Source organism: Battus philenor, unplaced genomic scaffold (genome assembly GCF_028537555.1).
Source record: "Battus philenor isolate CCGP_79_NKW_IND1 unplaced genomic scaffold, ilBatPhil1.0.hap1 SCAF_1, whole genome shotgun sequence".
NCBI classification, from domain to species: Eukaryota; Metazoa; Arthropoda; class Insecta; order Lepidoptera; family Papilionidae; genus Battus; species Battus philenor.
The window spans coordinates 18,357,807-18,384,086 of NW_027181661.1; the positions used below are offsets into that span (position 1 = coordinate 18,357,807).

The 26,280-nt window shown below is 32.8% G+C and overlaps 1 protein-coding gene across 13 annotated transcripts; it reads left to right on the plus strand.

Annotated features, from left to right (window-relative positions):
* The first annotated feature begins 1,070 nt into the window (after positions 1 to 1,070).
* On the plus strand, positions 1,071 to 26,280 carry LOC137933102 (ankyrin repeat domain-containing protein 11). Of its 13 annotated transcripts, none has more exons than XM_068777096.1 (17): positions 1,071 to 1,257; positions 1,379 to 1,535; positions 1,613 to 1,768; positions 4,316 to 4,573; positions 14,703 to 14,873; positions 17,746 to 17,941; positions 18,020 to 18,188; positions 18,308 to 18,515; positions 18,587 to 18,723; positions 18,806 to 18,925; positions 19,209 to 19,262; positions 19,716 to 19,779; positions 19,896 to 20,062; positions 20,673 to 20,857; positions 21,294 to 21,402; positions 22,005 to 22,166; positions 23,471 to 26,280. In XM_068777096.1, the coding sequence occupies exons 2-17, from the start codon at positions 1,400 to 1,402 to the stop codon at positions 23,642 to 23,644; spliced, it is 2,466 nt and encodes an 821-aa protein (XP_068633197.1). In that variant the 5' UTR covers positions 1,071 to 1,257; positions 1,379 to 1,399; the 3' UTR covers positions 23,645 to 26,280. The 13 variants fall into 13 exon arrangements, with proteins under 13 accessions (XP_068633197.1, XP_068633445.1, XP_068633026.1 ...); XM_068777344.1 differs by having other exon boundaries at positions 18,020 to 18,167; XM_068776925.1 differs by having other exon boundaries at positions 1,072 to 1,257; positions 18,578 to 18,723.

Sequence of the window (26,280 nt, forward strand, 5' to 3'; positions counted from 1 at the left end):
TATCTTATCGTCTAAAATAAGGATTTTTTTTTCAGAAGAAGCCTATTTTCAAAAAAATAAATTATGTCGTAATTCATAAGCCATTTGCAATTGAATACATTTCCAACACCTTTAGATATGTCTAGACGCGGACATTTCAGTTTTTACCCGCTTTTTTCACGTTACCGTTATTTAAGCTTGTTTGTAGCATGCTTAGTTCACAAATTTAGTTCCAATTGAAAATTAGACTCTCCTTTTTCTCGATTTTTATTCGTAAATAAAAATACTAGAAATAGTAAAGTAACTCTATTGTGGGCAGTTAGTTAATTTGGCACTTAATAAATTTAAGAAGTTTTTTCTGCATAAGCTTGTATAAAAATGCTATTGAAGTGTCAAGATATTTTTAGGAGATAATACAGCTTCAGAATTAAGGGATCTTTTACTATATTAAGGATATTAAATGACTATAAAATAAAAGCTCGTCGGAATTTGTTGTGGGCTCTTCCTAGATCGGGATGTTTTTGGAACTCTTGTAGCTTTAAAATGAAACATGCCATTGTAAGGAGCTTCGATCTAATTCCGGTTTTAGCCAAATTTCACTCTTCCGTTACTCTATTCATATTACATGTTCAAATTATCGCTTTAAATTATCGTAAGTGAGTAATAATTTATAACAAAAATTAATGAGAATATTTAAGATAGGGTTAAAAAAAATGACTAATTTTACCAAAATATCAAGGATGTAGCCATTCTGCTTTTGATATGGCAAAACTAATTTAAAAATATTATCTATTATAGTTTATTTTCTATATCATTACCCAGAATCAATAACCAATTGCTAGTTTTATATTATTAATATTTTTTATTTTAATAAATCACTGAAATACTTGTTAAAGTAAAAGCTTGCAATAATGCAATGAAATTAAATATTTAGTTAATAAGAAGTTATATTATTTTATTAATTTTGTCAAAAAAACGATTTTTATAACGATTGACGCTATAAAAGCAATAACCGCTATAACTTCACAGCCCATCTTTCGACCAAATCGATATCGCCTCAAATTAGCGGAGACTTGAAAAAAACATCACTAAGATTGCTTGTTGAAATGTCGAATGTCGTTGTCCGTCGCGATGTGTGTGACTTGTGAAACGTTACATTTTCTGGTGAATTGAAAATGCCTCGCCGTAAATTACGTTTTAATATTTTATTGTTTATTACTTGTGATTTTACCATACTATTTTAAATAACCAGTTTACTTTTTTAACGTTATAGGGAAGGTGAGTCCTTAACTTGGTTTACGTCGCAATGTAACTATTGGCGCGATAGTTCGCCGTGAGATATTTTAAAATGTGCCATTTGCTGGTATTGAAATGTTAAATGCTGATGCTTTGTGTGTAGACGAGTGGTTATGCCCGGAGCATGCCGTCGACGTCGCGGTCGCGGGGCTCCGGGCGGGGGCTTGATGGCGCAGCCCGACCTCAGGTTATCGCGCCTATGTCGGAGCGGCAGCAGTTGGCACTGGTCATGCAGATCTCATCACAGGATGCGCCGCCAGGTGAACAGTCATTTCCTCAACATCATGTGTGGATAAGAAGTAGGTCATGTAAGACTTCCCGCCCTTTTCATATGCAGCCGCTCCGTCTCCCGCTGAAGAGAGGAAGCGCACTAGACAGCAGCGCAACGAACGTGGAGAAACACCACTTCATGTGGCTGCAATAAGAGGTGACCATGACCAAGTGAAAAAGCTTTTAGATCAAGGACAAGATCCCAACGTGCCTGACTTTGCGGGTAAGCTATAGATACAATAATTTATATCATTGTAATAGTTTATATGTCTCCATATGTTTATTGATAAACGGCATATGGAAGCCTATTTCTTAATTATTCAGGAGCTTAGGTATTGCACAAGTGCATTATTAAATAAATAAATTGATTATCTTACAATAATATCCTCAATCATTTTTACCAACATTCTTGAACACAGCAACTTAGTTGTATATGCACCAGCAATGAGCATATTTTTGAGTCTCTGGCCTACTTCTTCATTTTAAACATAATAAAAATCAACAAAAAGAATTAAAACTGAACAAAATTGTCCAGAGATAATAAACATATAAAACTGATAGATTGTTCAAGTTATTGATTTTACCATAAACATCTCACAAATCTATCATACCGTGGTTTAAAAACTAAATTAATTAATACTAAACATTATAAAATGTTTAACAAAGCTATTTATTTATAAAATATGCAAAAAATTTTGTTTTATAAAAGTATATGTCATCAATTTATTTGTTTGTAATAAACATTTACAGTGTCTTATGATAAATTATATATAATTTCTACAGTACCATTACAGATATGCTGACTAAGCATATGCAATCATTATACATGTTCACACGGAGATCACATGACATGGAATCATATTCCAGTCATACAATGCAATTAATGTTATATGACAAATGGATATAACTTCCTATATATTAACTTCTTGGTAACGTACATAAAATCAATAGATTTTGATACTTCACATGATATTTTACACTGGAATAATTTATTTAAAAAATAGGACTGCCTAATGGATACCTGTCTCTCGAAAATAAATACTTTCATACTATTATACCACTAAGCACAAAGCTGATAATGGTTTGAATATATATATAAATATATATATATATATATATATATATATTAAAATAAAAGCACTAAATATATTTGCCAAACTAAAAATTATAATTTGATCAGTATATCACAGTTTTGACATACTTTATATAAACAAAGAAATACATATTTGTATGGTTATAATAAAAATTATTAACATATAAATAATGTGTTCTATACTTAAAATATTGAAATTAAGTCCATTACATTTTATAATTGCTTTGGACATATTTCAGATTGAACCTGATAAAACAAAAACTTGACAAACACATCTCCCAATAATTAATACTGTATTATGTATATAACACTAAATTTGTAATTATTCTGTTTCATATAAATAAAGATGGTTGGCTTAAAGATATTTGATATGGCAACCTAAAACAAAGACTGGAATAAAATGTATGTTATTCAATTCATAGGGAGGTTCATATTAATTTGGTGAAACATTGGTTTCTATTAAATATGGTATAATTTATACATATATATATATATATATATATATATATATATATATATATATCTTTAAAATAGGATGAATATGCAAGAAGTATCTCTTTATTACAAAATATACAAGAAAATATTATTTAATATATTAATTTCCATCAGAGTGTTTAAATAACTGAATATAACTAAATATAATGAAAGATCTTAAATTAATAATTCAGACTGCACACATATATGTTATATGTTCTAAAATTTCTTCACTACTCAGTGAATGATTTCAAATTATATGTACAACATTTTGAAATATATTCAGAACTAACATTTTTATTTATATGCATAGCGCATAAAATTCATAACTATATAGCTTGAGACATACATAACAAACATACATATATACAATTGTTGCATTACATTAAAAAGATACTTTTAAAAACATATATCACAAATTGACTTACATGAATATTGATTGAAGTTACATTATATTTTGGTACATGTAATGGTTTGTTGCCGAGTTAGGAAAACATAACTTTGAAATTATTTTAATAAATGTTAATTTAATTATAATAAGATTATGAAAATTGGTTGTAATTCTTGTGTAAATTTTAACTCATGGCTAACCTCAAATTGAGACTTATTGGATGTCCAACCTACTGAGGGGTACAGTAAAATCAGGTATGCATCTCATGGTACGAAATGTATGTCTTAGGAGATCCCTGTTTCTTTTAGCTATTGGAATATAAATTGCATTTTTTTTACTGTAGATATGTCAAATGTTGCATTGCTGTGAAATTTGGATAAATTATGTATTATTTTAATATCATATAATTTCAGTAATCTTTCAATACACTTGAAACTTAGAATTCCTAAAAGACAAATACAGTTCATAATTATAATTTACTCATTATTCCATCACTTATAAATGTCGCGCTTTGTTATATGAATTCTTGTGCTATAATTTCTGATTATTTTGGCAGCTATTAAAATTTATATATAAAAATTGGCACAGATATGTTATTTTTACTGCGTTTTTTAATTTGACGCATGGCAACTGTGTTGTGTTGATGAATCGGATTAAATAAATTATGCTTTATGTACATTATTGCTCTATATAAATCAAAAAGCTATAATTGTAATTTTTTTATTATTTTATAACATTCATTCACAAAAAGAACAAAGTTATTTGATGTATATATATTATTTGTAGAATTTATTGTTCATTTTAAATTTTAGGTTGGACAGCACTACATGAGGCATGTAGTTACGGATGGCACCAAGTTGTTGTGGAACTTGTTAACGGTGGTGCCAATGTTAATGCTAAAGGTTTAGACGATGACACCCCACTTCATGACGCAACAACCTCTGGCAATTTGAAGATGGTCAAATTTTTAATAGACCACGGAGCGAAACCTTTTGTTAAAAACAGCAAAGGCAAGACTCCTTGTGACTATGCAGCCCCTCATATCCTCGAGTATCTGCAGACATTGAAAGGTAAGTGTAATTTATATATTCTCTTTTATATTTTGTATTTACATTATTGTAACATCTAAGCTCCTGATTAAACTAAAGTCAATGATACATTATTGTATATATGGCACAGGGATCATAACTTGCAATGTCGAATTGTTCTTTAAATCACTTGCTATCTCTAATTGTATATAAACATACATATTTGTATTGTCTTTATGCTACTATTCGATATGAGAAAAGGCTATTTTGCAAGATGTTTTTTTTGATATTTCTCTAATTGAATACAACAGACTAAAGATATTAAATAAGTAAAAAATATTGCTAATATTATTTTGAAAAACATTTCAAATGGTCATTCTTTAAAATGATCTTTCTAAACTATTCTACTTAGAAGCAGTCGATTTATAAAATGAATTTATACGATTAGAGATATCAATATTAAATTTTAAGCTAATCCTTTGCGATTGTCATTTTTAATCGATTTATTTAATAAAAAAAAAATTCGTATGTCACTTTATTATATAAATTGCACAGGTAATAAATATTAATTATGTCGGTTAATATATTCGGGTACAGATTAAAAACAGATTAATAACAATATAGATAGATGGTTAAAAAATAGCATCGAGTGCGCATTCCACATTTAAAAATGCCCTGAGAGACGTCGCCATATTTGGCGACGATCGCAAACGGTTATTATGACAGATTATTCTTTATTTAAAAAATTAAAAATAAAACTATGACGTCATATTCGTAGATGACATCTATTGTGACGTTAATAAAAAAACATATATTTTTTTGAATAATCTGTCTACATATTACAGTCAAATTTGGATAAATGAGAACTTAAGGAGCTGCATTAGTTTTTCTGTTACACGAGGGATCTGACTTATAAAGTTTTATAAAAATACGACAAAAATATATATGACAAAGTAAGTTTCTAAAACCATAGAAACCAAATACTCACATTTGATTATTTTTATGAAAGAGACCCATAAAATATAATAAAATCCTACAAAATTTTGACATTTCTCCTCCCAATCCGGTGAAAATGTAATTCGAAGCGGAACGAGACGATATTTCCTCGGTATCCCTTCATATCTTAAAAGAGGTTTTACTTTAGGCGTCCCTTCGTGCCCTGCCACTTCGAATCAGCAGATTCTACGAATAATTGTGCAGCTGTGTAAACATTACACCATTATTTAAATTTGGAATTAAAAATTTACCGATTACATTGGTAACCCTAATTAAAAAGTAATAGTGGTTTGAAAAACGAACATTCATCTAGGCCAGTGCTTCGCAACCTTTTCTCATCTAAACATTAAAATGTTTTCTAGAATTTAGCGATACACCGAAAGCTGAATTCGTGAGACGAGTAATACAAAATACAAAACATGTATAATTAAAAATTTTAAAATTTCAACACACTCGTATCCGATCTACGGCACATCGGTTGCTTAGCACTGATCTGGGCAATTATTTTTTGTGGTCTCTGCTATTGTGGACCTCTCTTTTCATATCCCTATTTTTGTGGGAACAGGGTTTTATATTTCTTTATTCATTTTTTCATACCTGTTTTTTATTTCTATTCTCTTCTTCCATACCTTTTATTATCTTTCCGTTCTTTCACTCTACAGTTGCAACTGTCTTTCTCTTCCATTCCTTTCCATTCATTCATCTTCAAACACTGCAGTTGTTTTATGTTACTGCAGATGTCTATTACTATTTATAGTTTATCATAGATTTCTCTACGGGTATGTTTGATTTTTATTTTATTTGAATTTAGTCTAGGCTATTACACGTGTATATGTGTTACTTGACCCAAGACGAAGCTCCTTCGGTAGACCACGAGCTCTGCTACCGAGAGATTTTAGGCTTAGGAGCCTTTCGCGTCCTGAAGGTTTAAATTCGAGTCTTCAATTTGGGCAGCAGTGGGATTCAGGTCCAAAAATAAAACCAAGCTATACAACAGTCGCTTATAAATGCATAGTTAAGCAGCAATCTTACTTAAATTGATGTATAAAGAATCGTCACTTATATAGGCTTTCGGACTAAGTGATGGGACTTAATAAAGGCAGTATTTTTGAGTTATCTGGCTAATGAAGACTTTTTCGTTAATCTTTATCTATAATAAAGGGTTTTAATTTAAATATGGAACGATTAAAAGATCAATGCAAAGCATACAAAAACAAATCATAGTATTTACAATAAAGGGTTTTTTTTTTTTAATTACAAAATAAGAATAATATAGGTGTTTTAGATGTACGGTAAATATTATTAGTATCCCAGTTCTCATTTACCCATGTTTAATTGTATAGCGTATTTAAGGGAATGTTTCACAACGCTCGTGCGATTGGACGGACGTCATAGTGCCTGCGGAGTTGTGAAAACTTTTTGGAATCGACCTCCTTATTTGTGTGTCGAAATGGGATGACGCAGGTGCTTCGGTGATCGTTTCATAAGGAATAACAGTATAATTAGAAAATTAAAAACGTGTATCATTTTTAAACGTCCTACCTGTTCTATATTTTTTTATTAACATCATTTCGAATTTTAAAACTGTTTATCGAATGCGATTTTATTATATCGTTTGCGAAATCGATTCGTTTTATAATCGATTTTTATTTTAAAATCTTTATTGTTTAGATGAAACATGTGATCTTAACAAATCACGTTTGCTCCTGTCACCTTGGTATGACGTTCATTTCAGTTATTGCAATAACCACTACTTCTTAAATTAAACACAATGAAGTATATGTTCTGGAAGGCCAAGATTCTATAACATATATAAAGAAAAAATATTAAAATGAAAAAGTCATTTTAATTTTCGTCAATCCATACTTTTTTTTGTTATTCGACTTCTAAATTTAACGTGAAGCCGTAATAGAACGGGCAGTTGCTAACTCCATATAATTAAATTTAAAAAAATATTGGCCGCTGTTTTAAAAGTGTTCGTATTTCGAATTCTTTTTTCTTTTTGTTTTTCCTTGTTTACATACTGATTTTTAAATAAAGCATTTCTTAATGACTTTTAAAAGTAAATAGGACAATTATAAGTTAGGTAATTGAACTTTTTTTAACGATACGAAAATACATACTTTGCAGAGGTTCTCTGAACGAATAGCTATATATAATTCCAAAATTTTTCCAAAAAAATGGGAGGATTATTTTATTAATTAATTGTCATGTGAGTGGAAGTAAAGTCCCTTTTGCGTGTCTGAACGATGCCGACGGCGTCAGTTCTTTTCAAGTATCAACACATACTGAATATGGGACATGAAAGTTTTTACATATATCGGTCGCTTAGTTTCTTAAAACATCTAATATATAAAATTCTCGTGTCACGGTGTTCCAACTTGAACTCCTCTGAAACGGCTTGACTGATTTTTACCAAATTTAATATGCGTATTCAGTAGGTCTCAGAATCGGCTACTATCTATTTTCTATACCCCTAAGTAATAAAGGTTGTTCACACTTAATTTTTTTTTAACGAAATTTTTTGTTTTTATTTTTTTATGATACAGCATACAAGAATACATACAACCATAAATTTTCACCCCTCTACGATCAACCCTCATATCAATCTTTTAATATCAATTTTTTTTTGCAAAACAACGTTTGCGGGATCAGCTAGTTTTCTGTATAAATTCATAGGTGAAGATTTTAGTTCTTCGCGGAACCCTGCTAATTTGTGTAAGTAAATAACTCCTAGGGATACACTTGGAACTTGAAAACAGGCCGGATTTTTAAAAATGTCTGAATAATTTTTGTCAAACCATGTATTCAATTATAATATCAAATTTTATATGATAAAAAAGTTTAGATGGGAAGCTTCTATTTGCCCTTTTACCTTACGGCACGATTTATAAAAATAAATTTTATAGAAGCGTCATTCAAAATCATAAATTATCACAGCATATTTTACGTGTTCATAGTGCAATGAAAGAGATATGCGTAAATGACTTTCAACAAGCCTTGCTTATTGCTGTTATCGGTTTTGTATATAAAATATAAAGTGTTGCCCGAGGTTATGATATACAAAATAACATTACATATAGGTATATCATTACTTTTAGTTATAAAATCGTCTTTTTCAAATTATATTTAACTCTGTGTTTGGCACTAATCGGTGTAACATAACTCCTGAAGATGCCCCGTGGAGGTGTGAAACACGTGTTGAGTGATTTAACAGTGGTAGTTGTGTAATTCGCATAGTTTGCCGCATGCGCATTTATCAGCAGGCTGGCAGGCGGTGCACTTTGTTGCACGACTACCACTGCATGTGCGGAAGTGGCTAAATATTGGTCCTTTTATTAAATTATATTTGCTATTTGCACTACAGAGGCATCTACATTTACTAAAACGTCGTATATAATTCTCAAATTATTAAATATATTAAAAACGAAAGAATAACCTCCTTGCATAAAATTATACTTTTTAAACGTATCATAAATTACTTTGACAAGTTAATACGGACCCATTTTTATTTACGGCTTCTGGTAAAAAAAAAAAACAATTGTCTTTAGGCGGTAAAAATGTTAAGTGACAGATGCTTTCAAAAGTTTTTTTTTTTAAATAGTTAATATGACTTAATTCCATATAAGAGTCGACAAGCGAAAAAAAAAAAACAATTCGCTCTTACTCTATCGTGTGTCTGCGTGAATGATGTTAAAGTTTGGCGGTCTGCTGTAATCAGAGTCTCCCAAAAGATTCTCTCGGCTTCGTCTCGGTTTTAGTTAAGGTTTTAAAAAAATTATACAGAAACGACATGGACGCAGTTTACTTTTAACTATTTGACCTATGACTAATATGTGTTGCCGGTGATGACGTATGAATCTTAGAGATGGTCACTTGGGGCCCTCATAATTAAGCCCAAAGTCAACCAGAGAGCAATGGGGAGAGCTATGGTCAGTAACAAAAGGACCAATATTTAGCCACTTCCGCACATGTTTTTTTTTTTCAGATGTAATTTTAGATTATATCTAATCTTAAACCACCGAGATTCCGCCTCTAACCAGACCTTCTGAGCCTTACGTATAGCCATATCAGCCGTATGGCTGACCGTGTTGGAACGGATATAATTTGGAACTACATGCAACCGCTTGCATTGTTGGTTAAACCAAACGTTTTAAGTTGCCATCCGATGTAGTTTGGTTAATTTGATGTATAAACGCGAGGTTCAGCTTGGCATGCTGAACAACAACATGTGCGGAAGTGGCTAAATATTGGTCCTTTTCTTACTTAGGATGGACTTCCGCGAGGTAACGCCTGTTTCTATTAAATATTAAAGAGCTATGGTCGAAATTCTGCAATAGCGAATCAGAAATGAGATCAAACCACAAGTTCAAGTGGTAGTAATGACAGGACATATCGCTCTTGCAACCGAAAGGTTTTCAAGTGGTGACCACGAGTCGAGTCGAGGATGGTGAGCTCTGTAAATGGTGGACCATGACACGGACGGTCATGGGAAGTCGTTGGATACGGTCAGAGTGGCCTTGCAATGCGCGTCTATCAGCTGAAAAGAAAAAAATTCCCGGTACGAGAGGCCAAGTCAGTCAAGCAATCGAATGCATTCCTTTATGATCCCCAACAACACCCATATTTATCTTAAAAGAGTTCTAAAACTGTTGCATTTAATCTAATATATAAAATTCTCGTGTCACGGTGTGCGTGATTAAACTCCTACGAAACGGCTCGACTGATTTTCGTGAATCTTAGCGCGCATATCGGCCAAGGTGTAGAATCCCACATCTATTTTTCATCCCCCTAAATGTTAAGGGTAGTCCACCTCTAATTTTTTTATATTATTATGATACAGCATACAAAAATACATACAACCCTAAATTTTCACCAAAAACTATTTTTTTACATACATACCAAAACAACGTTTGCGGGATCAGCTAGTATATATATATTCTACCCGCTATAAACTAGTGGCTCCATCTATTGATGTACATACGAAGTATACCTCTAGTAAACAATAATTGAATATTGTATCCAATCCGAAACCTCCTGAAAAAGGCTTCCAGTTTGTATTCTGTAAACAGGTGAAGTAAGCTTTGCTTAAAAGTATTTATTATTAATAATATTTTATTTTTTTATTCTATGTACTATACCAGGGGTGGCCAACCTTATTGATAGTCTGTGTAAAAATATATATAAGAATTTTTTTTAATAATTGACAACATTTGTCAGATATTCTTTCATATTCTGTTTAGTTAATACTGATCAATGTTTGAATTAAATTTTTTTTAAAACGAAATTGAACGTTTGGTTTCGGGCCGCGGATTGGTGTCCCCTGACATATACGAAGTGCCTTTTGATACACAATACAAATCCTATGATAAACAACAAAGGAAGTATATGCTTAATTTAAACAACGTACACGTGTTCATTTTGTTTGTACAGCAAGAAACTCAGTAATGTTGCATTCGAATGTTATTTGCAAATATAATTTTCACTGCCTTCATTACGTATATATTTAAAAAAAGAATTCTATAAGTGAGGTTAATTATTTTTAATTTTGTTTTAAATTCGTTAATCATGTCAACCCTATGCCCACTGCATCGCACAGGACTCCCACAGAATCGCCATAACAGCCCATCTGCGTTTCACTTCCCACGACTTTTTATATCATCGTTCCGCCGTGTGGGTGGCAAATTCGACAGATTTCAAATCGATAGAAGCGTTGTTTTTTTTTTTAATCATTGCAACCGGATATTTTTCTCCGATATATATGTTTATGTCTGTATATCTTTTAGAGATTTTTTTTGACACCAATATGCTGACTCATCACAGTATCTCTGGAATCGAAGGACTTGGAAACTTGAACTTTTATAGTAATATTTATTATGTAAAGTAGAAGTCAGCTAAGAAAGGATTTTAAGATGTTATCCACCCATTAGGGTTGAACATCATTTATAAAATACTTTTGGTGTTCCTTATTTTGGCATATTAAACATTAAGACATTCATTCGCATGTGGAGCGTATAGGACCCCCGCTGCACTTTCCGTTCAGGCCATTTGCAGTTCTCATTAAAAAACAAAGGATTATTAAAAAAAATGAATAATAGGGTCGAATATGGATAACTTCATATCACGTATGCGCGTACGTAATGCATATTAAAATTTATTACTTTTTATCGCTAATTATAGCTTTGCAGTATTGCAAAAGATGTAAATCATACGTTTTAAACTACTTTTTTTTTAATTTTTTAAAGTGTGGGTATACGCTCCATGCGGCCTGAATGGAAAATCTTCAACTGCCGCGTCACGAAACTTATTGTTATATATAAAATACAATAATAAATTTAAAATACACAAGTAAGATATGATAGTAGTCCGTTATTATCGGATGCGTCGAGCGAGGCAATTCGCTCCCCCGGATGACCTAGGTCATACAGGTATCAGGCCTTGTATATAATAAGCGTTGAACTGCGCAAGTGCTGCGACCGTTGCTTATTGATCGTCAACCACTGCATCAGTGCAATATGGACCTTAATTTATTGCAACAGGTGTAGTATTCAATGGTTGCATCCCCCCGTGCTCTCCCCGTCACCAATCGTTATTGATTACATGCTATTTCTAGACTTTCTCAGGTACCTAGACTAGATGCGCAGAATTTATTGAATCCAACCGCCATCGTAGTTGGAACTATATGTCTAGATATTGCGCCTTCACTAAGCAATAACCGCATACCTTTCACATCAATCATAGAGTAAAGATTAAATTAGACTCATAAATTTTAAAAAGCATTTTTTCACTGCGAAGATGCTTTCAATTTGAATTAAAGCATTTATCGAGTAGACGCAGTTAAAGGAATATAGTTTATGTGAGTACGTTCAACACGACCCGTGGATTAGGTTAGATCTTGTTTATTTTATATTATATTTTATTTTATTTACGTATTTCCTGTTGTGTTACAGATATCTTCTAGGATTTCTGTTTTTGTGACGTACATGATCAGATTTATTTAAATAGTTTCGTTTCATATATACATAAAATTGTAACTGAAATAGATTGCCAGTATTAAAAATGAACATAATTATTTTACAACTGTCAAACTATAATATATATCGGTTATATATTTTCGTTTTGTAAACATTTTAAATCTAATTGGATTTTTAATAACAATTTTACATATTATAAATTGCAATTATTTATGGTAAATATTTTGAAATATATCTTAGTACCCAATATATATTAATATATTTAGAGAGAGAAAGATATAGAAGGTTTTCAGACAGGGACTTACGTTCCGGTACTAGTTTTTAAGCTTAGACAAATTTGTTAATGAATAGATGTATTTACATATATAAATAATTTATAGTCTATTTTTTTATCATATTACAATAAAATTTTGTAAATAATAATAAAAAAATTATATTATTTCCGAGCTATTTCAATCTTAAATCATCTTTATTAAAACAAAATATTGTCATATTTAATTTAAATAACGCCATTATTGATGACTATACTAATAATAAATATTTTAGTCGTTTAAAATAAAATTATTAAATATTTTAATGTATAGGTTATTTTTATTTTCGGATGCGTATTTCACGATTTTTCATTGAATATCGATTAAAAAAATTACAAGTATTTACGTTAAATTCTTTATTAACATTGTGGTAATAAGTAGTAAGTGAATCTTATATGATCGCGGGGAATTAGTACAGAGTAGCATAGATTATAGAGTCGGCGTCCATTTTGGTAAAACGGAACGCATGCGCTCTGCGCCGTGAACACTACACGAACTAGCTTGTGGCGTCACGTTTTCATTCGTGTTTACCTTATCTGGATATAACCTAGTCTGCTAATTATTCTTACAGTTATTTTTTTCTTTAAGGTCAGTTAATTTATTATTTGCAATATTAAAAAATATATAATATTTTTCTTGAGCTCGTCATTCGCGATATATCTTTTCGCAATTGGTACGCGCATGTTTGTTGGGCGTTGCTAAAACTGTCGTTATGGCCGCTTAGTAACGTCAACTTGGTGGTGGTGGTTTCGCGAATCCTTACAGCGCGTTTTTTTGGTTGAAAACAATTCTCACTCGAATCAAGGTGGATATCAAAATAGAGCGGGACGACGTGAGATGCAAAGGCGGGCACTCTCGCACAATAAAGGGGAGTTAATGGTTGCTTCATTTTTGTATCGAGTATAATAAATGTAGAAGGCACGCCGGACTTCATTACACTACTCTGTTTAGACTAATATTAATGACCCGACTGACGTGACAATGTACGAACAGTACTTACTACCGAACCGTTTCGACCTCTACGCGTAGATTGAGTTTAAACATAGGAACCAAATCGACGAGGTAATTAATGCTGCACGTTATCGATCTTTATGTTTTATACAATTGTATTATCCGTTTCAATGAAACGAGGTGTCTGTTCCGTTTGATTCATTTCAGTTCCGGAATAGGTGACTCTCGTTCTATTTCTAGAAAGTATCTTTTTATAACATTAACTTGTTTCAACTTAACCTACTCATTGCATTTAATTATCCAGTGTAAACATCTTGTGAAATATATTATGTGCTTACTAATATATTCTACAATTGTTTAACAAGTGTACTAATCTTGCGGTTAACCTAGGTAAGTAGGAATTTTGAATATATTTGTGAGAATCGATGTTCCAGTTTTTTATTTGCTTATTTTAATTTTTTTTTCGCAAGTTTCGTCGACCACTAAGTCTTATTGGGATGTCCTCAAATTCATGTTAACAAGAATCAAATGTACTTTTTTTTTTCAATTACATCTATTTAAATTGAAATGTTAATGTCTGTTATTAAATCTGTTTAGAATTATTGTAACAATCACTAATATGAATAATGTTTTAGTAATTACTTTGGAAAATTATATTAATTCTCTACCAATTTCATATATGTTTCCTTGACCAATTTTATAGAAATAAAATATGTTGTTAATCTGACCAATCATTTCCCCTTGAATAATTATGAATTGCTTATTTTTGTATGCTGGCGGTAGTACTTATGTGGAATATTTCATATCTCTTATGTAACTATATTCTATGTGTTTATATATATAAAAGAAATATATCTTAGATCAATGTGCTGGAAATATATCTATGTGTTGATGTGTATGTATGTATAGCAGTTGTGATAATAAAATTTAAAATTACAGACACAGCGAGAGCAGCCCACGTTGGACGTACAAGGGATGACACCAAGAAGGGAGGCAATGCTTCTAGCGGCAGCGATAGCAATAAGCGAAGTAGCATGGAGGTGCTAGCATCGGGCGACCACTTTGATCATAAAGACGCCACCTCCCAAGACAAAGTCAACAATGCAGATGGTAAACCTCAAATCTTTTTATATTTAACCTTTCCAGTCATGATACAACATACAAAGGGTACAAACCCATATAACATTTCTTGGTTATACCACATCAAGTGGTCGGTACCCTTCTGCGGTTCAAGCAACAACTTGCATATATTTAAAACATTCAAACAATCAATCTATTTTACATATTTAAAATATACATATATTCATATTACAGAGTTAATATAGCAGTATTTTAATTGTATTTTTTTGTCATCAGTAGAATCTTTATAGCATATAAATTCCTATAATGCCAGAAGACAATATTTTTCTTGTGATGCAATTACATAATAATTAGATTAAATAAGTTTTTATTTGCAAATGGAACAACAAGTCTTATTAATACCCCTACAGATATGGCCTGACATTTTGTGACCTGAATACATTGTATTGATTTATCATACTTTCTGTAGGTATAGCTGGGATGTTATCTTCTATAAGACACTCCTTTGAAATTATATTTCATGTACACTTTTAATATTTATTTTGTTCTAATTACATGCAGTAATTATGCTCATTTATGGAAGCAAAGTTAAATCAGACATACATGAGACTATTTCTTTTTTAATATTTACTCTTACAGGTATTATTATATTTAAGTAAGGCTCAAGAGTTTGATAGAGAATTACATAATTTCACTATCATAGTAAAACATTTATTATAGGACAAAATTTTTGAGACAATCAAAATTTTGTTATATGTTTCTTTCCAAAATAAAAAAACATATAAAACCTCAAAATGCCACATAATAATTATTTAAAAAGCTATGTGAATGATTTAGTTATGTTTATTTTTTTAGTTTTATTTTCACAATGACACTTCCTTACTGTATATATAACATATAAAAAAAAGTCACTACTGCATATATTGAAGATTTCAAATAAGAAGTATTCTTTTTATTTAATGACCAAATATTTAGATCATGGTTTAAAAAAATCTCTTTTTTGTGACGAATTTTTTATAATAAACATTTAATAGTTATATATCTTATTGGACGATATAATAAATCTGTATGATTGTCGTCATATATATAGATCTATAACGATATACGTGTGTGTGTATAAATGCACAAGATACATTGTAAATTGTAAGAGATAACCTAAGAGTTATAAATGTAATAAATTAAAAGCAATCAGAAGGAAAATACGCAGTATCAGGTCACGTAGTAATTAATCGAAGGGGAAAGAAGCTTTAAAAACATATTTTGATTTATTGGCACGCACGTCCACACGTCCACGCCCTGTTCAAAAATCGATACTTGTATATTTCGTTGTCCATAAGCAGATGTTTTAATATAACTCATACAAGTTTCTTTTCAGATCACGATCTTTATTAACCCTTAAATGCATAATGATGAAAAACTGCCACTGCCACTTTGAATACAATAGTGAACAGTATATCCATAGTGTTTTATATCATCAACATAAGGTTTTTAAAATAAATAAGCATAAAAAACATTACATACATATGTTTTTCTATTTTTCTCTGCATTGTAGTGTACTTATCTGCAAGATATATATTTCTTGAAAGTATAAAAGTCATGCATTTAGGGGTTAACGCGTTCATATATCAATAAGAATAAAGCATTAGTTAGCTTCTTCGTTCGCGATAAATATATATCTAGTACGGTGTCCGGCATGTGATATGGCACGACGATAATATTATTCGATTATTTATATAAATACAATACACGTAATGTATTGCTATATGTGGAATAGTTAAAATCGATCGTATTTCTAGATGACCACGTGCCAAATCATCTGCCGGGTTATGTAAATAGATTTTTTTTTTAAAATAGTAACGTAATTCACTACGAGGATATAAAAGTAAATAAAAGAGTAGATTTATAAACGTATTTGTAGGTTAGACTTTAGTCTCAACTCCTATATAATGTCCCCTCTCGGCCGACTTCCCCAATGCGCAGGTCAGGTGCTTATATAATCAATTCTTCTCGCATCACGCAACGAATTTATGACTTGAATCCTTGTGCATTGTTATTTTGCAAATAAAATATTATATACCTATATTATTATATACCTATATTGTAATATATTTCGACTCTGTTTTCCATTTAGACATTTACCTATTAAAACAAAATTGCTCATTGTTTAACCTATTACGTAACACCGCCTTCTTTTAAAATGCATTTTAGTGTGGTAGATAAAACAATTTTGATACTTACCAGAAAAAATCGACAAATAATATGTAACATAGATTTCTTGTAATAATAAATTAAATCTTTAATAATTTATTTAAAAAAAATATTTTTTACTTCGCATACCACAGAACGTAAATCGATATTCTACGGTGTAGACCATATAACATTATCACTGCTATAGGTTGTCCACTGTTGGGCATAAGGTTTCCCTATAGATTTCCAATAGGATCAATTTGAAGTTACCGCCTGCTTTTAGCGTATTCCAACGATCTTTACAAAATCTGAACAGATTACCTTACGTGTGGACGGTAGTGGGTGATCATCACTCCAGATTCGGTTCTACATGATCAATGACAATAATGCTTATGAAGTGAAAAATTTTATGATGGATGAAAGAAAGAAAAAGCATGAGAGATGCTGTGAAGGAAGGAAGAGGATAAAAGTTAATAAGAAAATATATCAGATGAACTTATTACGTAAACTGTAGTCCCACACCAAACAGAGATGATACCCACTGCAGGGTCCTGCGCTGCCCACTTCCTAGCGACAACCCGCAACCATGATTATGTTGCTGGTTCATCTAGCCAGCATAATTTAATGAACATATGCTAAAATTTAAAAATTTGTTAGTTTTAGGATTTCAACTGAACTGGTGATGTTAAAGTGTACACTTTGTTGTTTTTTCCAGAGGCGGCGAATCAGGTGAGTAGCTGTAATATCTCGTCTACACAAGACGAACCGTCATCGAATGCGAAAAGGAATTTCGATGGGCAGGATGTGGAGACGAGCGAAGATGAAGTCACCAAACGGAAGAAGAGGAAGGACACGGAAGAGAAGGAGCCGATGGCGAAACCAGCCCCCGTAGCGCGAGGTGGACCCGGCCGGTACTTACACTAGAAAACATTACCTTATGTATGAGAATTAGGAATAGTTTGTTTTAAACTAATGCTCACCATTTGCAGAGCCCTTAGTGGTGGCAAGCCGCCGGGACCGGCAAGTAAAACAGGCGGCTCACACTTGGGCAAGGGCGGCGGTAACCAGGGCGCTGGGAAAGGATCCGGATCATCAGGCAAAAGCTCTCAATCCTCGGGGAAAGGCAGCGGAGGAAAAGTAAACACTCAAGCGCATCAAGTAAAATACAATTAAAACTTTTTATTTTCGAGGAGCAATCAATTATTTTTAGTTATCTTTTGTTTTTTGTAATATCATTTCTTTCTGCTATATATTTATTTGAAACTCTTCCTGTGTAGGGCAAGTCGGGTAGTGCCAAGTCGCAGTCGCAGAGCAAACAGGACAGGAAGAGCCCGGTTGCTAGCCCAAAGGCGAACCTATCGAAGGACGGTGGCGACGATCTCGATGACCAAAAGAGCACCGATTCCGCTCCAAAAGTGCCTCCACTAAAAATCGTCATCCCTGGAGGTGCCAGTGGGTCTGGAAGTAGGAATGAACAGGAAGAAGGTAAATCTCTCTTTTCCAAAATTAAATTAACACATCATTTTTGATAATTAACATTTTACCAGGCGGCACAGGTCCGAGGGGCGGAGGCAAAGGTCGTGGTGGCGGAACACTGCCGTACGTCATACCATGCACCAGCACTGATACAGGACAAACTTCCGACAGCTCGGACGGCATCTGCGATGACAAACGACTCAGTGAGGGTGGTAAGGTATGTGACCAACAAAATAAAAACAATTATTTTGCAAAACCACTTGTTTTATTTTCATAATAATATTTAACTTTGTCTACAGACTGGGCAGAGAGTTCTCCGTTCACACAGAACGAATGATGATAAGGGTAGAACTTCTCCACATGGCTCTGGGGCAAATCAAGCCCTGAACGCCAACAAGAGCCCCCCGCCATCAGGATCTGTAAGTATACAATTCAACCTAAATCTGCAGAATGATTCTCAGTTTCTCTCATTGTCTTTACTAACAAAAAATAAATTTTGAAGCATTTCACTGCCCTGTACAAGTTAATGTAATAACTATTAACATTGCAAACAGATTATATTACCAAAAAAAAAATAATTTTACTGATTCACTGATTAATGTTTACATGCCAATCTAATATTGTCAATTTAATGTAAATGAAACATTTAACAATGACATATTTTTTAATACAAAATAATTTGATTTTATGAAACCCACGAAGGCGAGATGGCGTGATACTAACGCTGCCAACGCACGAGTTTCAAATCTTAGACTCGTTAAGTAACACAGTTTTGAATTTATTACTAATAATTATTATTATTATTTTGTTTCTCTGTTTTGATTTTGTTTTTACTCAATGGAGATGAAAGTATCTGTGCGAGGTCTCTGCATAACGGGTATGAATGTACCAATGCAATTAAATGAACGGTACAACCGCGACAATGTATATCGCATACGCATTACGTTGGATCAAACAACGCTATTACTAGTGAATGTCTCTGTTTTACTTTCACTGTTTGCATGCATTTTGTACTATATCAGTGTCTATATGAATGTTGCCTTCAAACTAACTGAAAAACTAACTCTTTTAATTGCCAACATTTCATCCTAGTAAATGTTGATTTATTTACTGTACGATTATTTTTTGTTATTTTTTTACATTAATGTTTTTTGTTAATTGGTGTGTATATGTTCAGACGATAATGTTTACTTACCATTACGTGAACAGGTTAAAAAAAATTTCCAGGGCCAAGATCACCACGATCACCCGTCAGGCAAAGGTGAAACCTCTGGTATGCATTCTGTTATATTAATCTTTTTTTCTTTTTGGTTATTTCGGGGCTTTATTTTGATTTATATTGCTACATTTTTTTTTCTGTATTCAATGTTAGTGTTTCATACCATATAGCAGCACCTGGTCCTTCTATAGAATTGCACCCGAGGAAGCGTAAGATCAAGGCGTCCAAGGACAATCATACGCGAGAGACCAGAAGTGAGACTGCACATGAAAGCAGCATGGCGCTTACAGTCAGTCAGTCCAACCCCTATCAGATGTACATCCACATTCGCAAACAGGTATCATCACAACTTGTTTTATATTTGCCTCTTTACAGACAGTCTGGGATGGTGGCCCACGCCCCACAGAGGGGCAATTCAAAAGTAGACTCGAAATGAATTCAAACCTTTCCTTTATATATAAAAAATATATGTAACAATGGGAGGTGTAAGAATTTAGAAAAGCTAAAAAACTATTGGTCTAGGACCTAGACTCAAGGTCATAGGTATTAAAACTTTGAAAGATTTATAACGCACATTCTTAATACTTACTTAAATATTCTACTGTTTATTTAGGCAATCTAAAACATATCTCGGCTATCTCTTTGGAAATATCCAGAGCCCACTAGAAGTCGGCAACTCTGTTGAGAACCTATGGTCTAGATAGGCTGGAGCACCAATATATATATCTAAACAGTATTTTATAAGAATTATGGTGTTATCAAATTATTTTGGTAACAAGATTAAGCACCATTCTATGGGCAATTGAACCCTAAGATGAAAAAAAATCTTTTTTTGCTCTTAATAAGTTGTATAGGTTTATTTACATTACCCCTTTGTATATTAAATTGCCAAAGAGAACGTTATTTTACTTAAGTATAATAAGTGAAAATATTTCTCCGTTATACAGATTGACCGCCGCCAAAAGAGCCTGTTTCCAGTGAAGCCGAAACCACCAAAGGACTTCAACAAGTATCTGATGAATCGCTGCACTTACACGCTGCAGAACAACGTCAACCCTGAGCCCCCTGTTGAAATACCAATGAATCTGCCAAGCCAGATGATGGCAGAGTTCTTGACACAAGAGAAAGAGAGGTAAATTCTAGAATTATATCTAATAATGTGTGCAAAATTTGAGCTACTCGACGTATGGTCGTTTACAATGGGAGTAATAAGACAACACAACATCACCTGGAGAATAATGAAGAGGACTATACTAGGATGTTACACTGCAAGGTAGAATCAGAAGATATGCAGAAGAAACAAGGTCACCTGAGTAGCGCGAAGAATTGAAGTAGCATTTGGAGATGAAATCTTCTAGAGTAGCAACCACCACATACCCAATGTCACAGGAAGTAGGTGTATCTAGATACAGGCATTGCAAGATCTGTCATAATGATGATCTTTAGTAGATAGTAGGTAGTATATTTTTAAAGTGAACAGTTATTAAATCGGTATGGTTGTTACATGCATATGGTTTTAAATCTATTTTTAATTAACTATTTACTTAAGTTTTTTTAACTTCATACAGAACTCGCCTTCGCATCCAACACCTAGTAGAGAAGGAGAAATTGGTGTTGGCAGTGGAACAAGAGATCTTGCGTGTGCATGGACGTGCTGAGCGTGCTGTAGCTAATCAGGTAATTACACTCTAATATACAATAGTTATCTAAGACAATTGTAAAAGAAAAACTAATAAGAAGTTTTGGTACATCTAGCACTAATTGTCTAAAAGATGATATTCACAAATCAGCACTGACCTTGGGGTAGAGGTATATAGTTGTCAGAACAAAGTGTGTATATATATATACATATAAATTTGTTAATATATTAAAGATACTAAGTCTATTAGTTTTAATGTATTGCATATAATTGATGTGTTTATTGTAACTAATGGTACCCTTATTACAAAATCAATGATTTTAGAAATAATAACCATGTAATGATAATATAAAAAGAAAAAGTGTTCACAAATTTTGAACAGCCAGATGTTTTGGCCTGTTTTATTGAAATAGAAAAAATAAATATGACATTTTTCAAGAGTGAATCACAATTATTATTATATAAATGATGATTGGAATTAGGTGTAAAGGCATTTTGCTGACAAATAAGCTAGCCTTACACCAATTTACAATCACCGTGGTAGGTGAAGAACTAAAATCAATGTAAAAATGTTCATTTATAGATTTTTTAAATATTCAATGTATATATACTACATCGAGGTTTCTATGTTTGGACACAGGCACTACCGTTCTCCGTGTGCACGATACTGCGAGATAAGGAAGTCTACAACGTCCTGGCTCCAGAACAGGAGGAGAAGAGGAATGCGCAGCGGTCACGATGCAACGGCCGCCAGATAAACTCTTGGCTCCAAGAGGTTGATGACAAATGGGAGAAGATTAAAGTAAGTGTTGGTTACACTAATTGCCTCCTCCAGGACCATAGTTGTTTTATAATTTACATACAAATCAGATCAAGTAACATATATATAATAAATCTTGACTATATTTTGTATCTTGTTAAGCTCTTGGGTATAGATGTTTTGTATTAACCACACTATAAATTGGCTTTGTTTCAAATCACATGCTTGATTATGAAATAGTTTTGACTTTGTTTGTTAAAAATTTTCAATTTTAATATATGAAATTATTATTAAAGGGTTGGTTGATACAATTTTACATACATATATTTGTAATCATATATATAGTACTGTGATTAAATATAAATTCTTTATTTATTATTCCAAATCAAAGTAATTCCTATCTGATAAAACACACTTGCTGATGCTTATTCCTGTCTTCGAAACAGTTGGGATGGATTTTATTTCCTCTATCTTCCCTGCGTCCCTGCATGTCTTTTAAGTTTGCTGAATAGCCAAAAAGTCACACGGATTCAAATCCAGTGTGACATCAATCAATCCAAACGACTCTCTTCCAACTTTTGACAAACTGTCGCTTGGCAAATGTAGACAGTCGCACCAACTTATGATAAACAACATGCCTTCCTAATGCCCAGGAGTTTACTTTTTGATCACATTAGTATACACCCATTCCCCGATTTACATGGTACTCGTTTTACACGTTTTTGCTTTTACACTGTTTTCCAAATAAGTTTTTTTTTTTTGTTTTTATCGCACTCTACTAGAGGCTACTGTGATTGAACACGTATACAAATATTTCTGCTTCATACATCGAATCAGAACAACAAACTACGAGCGATGAAAGTGCAAGCAAGCAATTTCTAATAGTGATAGTTTTCTATTTAATGTATTGTTATTATATAAAACAAAAAAACAATGATTACGTAAAATATTAAAATTTTTATCTTGTTCAATGCATTTTATTTTTATTTCTGTGCACACCTTAAAATATTGAAATAAATCACAACTGTTAAAAATATAAATAGCAAAATTATGCATTTTCTGCAAGCTTTTCGATTTACACGGTTTTAGCTAGAAAATTATAATTGTAAATTATGATATTTAGATCTTATATATCGTGTCAATGATATCTCTGGAACTAATAGGGCTTAGTGACATGACATTTGATTACTATGAAATGTTTTTATATTCATTCCTCCAAGTAGAGGTCAGTTAGTAACTGATTCTACCAGCAACGGAGATGATGCATTAAGTTTGACTGTTACAAGTGAACAGGTGATAGGGTAGTATGTTTATATGAATGATAATGTAACACCGTGCACCAACAGGAGGGGATGCTACGACGTCAACACACCGAGGCTGAAACTCTCCACGCTGTACAGAGTATGTGCTGGGAGTGGAAACTCAAGGAGATGGGAATGTGCGACTATAAGACCACGCCTAAGATAGATCCCATGCACGTGCCGCAGATACACGTGTCGAATTTTGACTTGCCCGCTTGAATTTTAAGTTGTTGCCTATATCGAATGCCTACTAGATGGCGCTCACTTATCATTTATTTCAATGTACTAACTTCACTGTGCGGCTGTAACAACATTGCGTATTCCATAAGTGCATGTTAACGCAAGTTTGTTACAGCCCACGTATTAAAGACGTCTATTGGTGATAACTCAAGCGGAGCTACAAAATTGGATTTTAACAAACTCTTAAAGTTTTAGTCGTCATTCCTTTCTAAGCGGAGTTTTCACGCCCGGATCAGTTTTGAGGATCTGCCGGTTTGTGCCGAGCTTGTTGACCGCAACCTCTGTACATACCGACAGCCCTTGAAGCGATCAACCATTTCATATATAACATTACTGTACGCGTGAACAACTTCATTGAATATCCAGTTGGTAAACAATTGACTAGAATTGTACACTGGTAATGCCGATGCTTTTGACAATTGAAATTATAACAAATCAGACATCAAAAAATCTAAATTATTGCATCTGTCATGGTTATTTTTTCGGCTTTTCACCTGACAAAAGATTGTCTGAAAGCATAGCCTTAACAGTGTACACGGGCATCAACACCTTAAATGCCATTTTGTTTATATTATATATATATATATGTACATTTAATTATATTTCATTTAGGATTCTAACGGATTCACTTTTGTTAAATTAATTTCTATAGTTTAAAATACTTTATTTAGTTTTTTAAAGATTTTTATTTATTAAGATTTTAGTTTTAAGTTGTACATTGTTGTATTTAAAATATTTTTTGTTCCGTTACAATCCGTTTTAAAAAAAAATTATAATAGCAAGTTGGTATCATCGTCAGAGACGGTGGCGCTAAATTGCGTTTTTGTATTTAATTGGACCTTAACAGGTCCTTCATTGGGTCAACTCTCGCGGACCCCTGTACCGGTGACGTATGATCCGCGTCTAGGTAACGCCTCCGTACTGTTCGCTGATCATCCGTACCCGCTGTACCAAGTTTTAGTTTTGAACACGTCCTTATCAGTTGAAATACTCCGGCCTTTACGGGCCTACGTAAAATATGTAGGTGTAAAACCATTGAATGCGTGAAGAGCACAGTATCTGGTGCCGGTTACAAGTGCAGACAGATCCGTTAGTTAAATTCGCGAGAGGATTTAACTGATAGATAACTTGACAGTAAAATTTAAAGTTTACTAAGCGATTTGATGACGCATCGCTCTAAATGAACGCGATGGCACAACGGTCAGAGGCTCTGCTCTTGCGCATGTACTTAGCTGTAAGAAAAGTTTTATTATATATAAGATTTCGTCGGATTTCGCTGTGAAATAATACAACGTAAACGCATTGGTTGTATGGTGATGATTTTAACTTAATCACTATAATTGGGTATTTCTCGGACGTGTCGGCGTGTTTCTGGTGGTAATTCGGTAGCGGATGAACTCTAAACGGGTCAACGGTAGCGAACTGGCTTTGTAAAAGCTATGAGCCGGATACACCTGGCGCCATCTTGTGAATCATCAGTGAAATCTGACGGAAACTTATGATTGAAATAGCAACAGGGCTGCCATCTATCCTAGTACACTTTGTTCTAAGTTCATCATCACAATATATCAGTTATAAATTTCAACACGTTGATCAATCATTTTGTCTATTCACATTCGCGGGTAGTTTTATATTTCTATATAATATGTTTTCGTTTTGTGATCGTCCCATAACTTGATTCGCAGTATACCTTGTGATATTTACTTGCTAAGTTTAATTTTAGTTTTTTTTCCGTAGACGTATGTAATGTTGCATGCTATATTACTTTGATCTTGGCAGCCCTGTTCATTTATAAAAGTCTAAGTGTTTGTGTACATGACCTTTTACAATTTATTGGCGAGAATCTCGTTCAATTGGTTTTCTATACTAGACTTAACAATTTCGAATTTATTAATAACGTTAAGATTTTCTCTAAATGTCGTGTATTTTTTTAAAATTTAGATATTTCACCCTAGGCGATTTAGTTGTTAAATCTAAAATGTTACGCGTGAGTTTGGATACGAAGTCCAGTGATGGCGGCAGTAAACAACTATTTAAAAGTAATTGCGATCTGCCAATACATAAATATCTTTGGGACGATAAGACTGCCGGGTATTTTAAGATATTTGCATGTTGTTTTACTTCTTATCACATTATTGTCCCATGTTCTCGATATCGCCGTAATGAATTGTGAAAGGCCTTTATTTATAAGAATTCTCTGTGATTTTCCTTGTGTTGCAACATTGTTAAATGTTGTTTATTTAAGCTGTAATTAATTTCGCTTGGCTCCCGGGACCCCTACGAAGGTCGATATATAGCTAACATTGCTCGCACTTATTTTTTGTGGACCCCTATTATTATAGGTATAAAACATTAAGGGGGATATAGGAAACGATTGGTTAGGAAATGGGAAATCCCCGGGAATTGTATATTTGGCGGAAGTGTTTTTTATTAACCTGTTAAGATTATTTACTGATTTCTTTTGATTTAATTCTATAGATTTTTTTTTAATTAATTTAAAAGTCAAAACAGATCTCAAAACAATTAATGTATTTTCCTAAACAAGTCTACCATTGTCCTTTGGAACAATTTATTCGATAAATGTATGTCTTCGGTGTCTGTAATAAATAATGTCT

Excerpts from the sequence above, each read along its gene's own strand:
- LOC137933102 (XM_068776925.1), top strand. The coding sequence starts at position 1,400 with ATGCCGTCGACGTCGCGGTCGCGGGGCTCCGGGCGGGGGCTTGATGGC. Across the intron at positions 18,926-19,208 it reads GCCCCCCGCCATCAGGATCT|GCGAGATGGCGTGATACTAA; the intron begins GTAAGTATACAA and ends AAACCCACGAAG. Across the intron at positions 19,780-19,895 it reads AGGCAAAGGTGAAACCTCTG|CAGCACCTGGTCCTTCTATA; the intron begins GTATGCATTCTG and ends CATACCATATAG.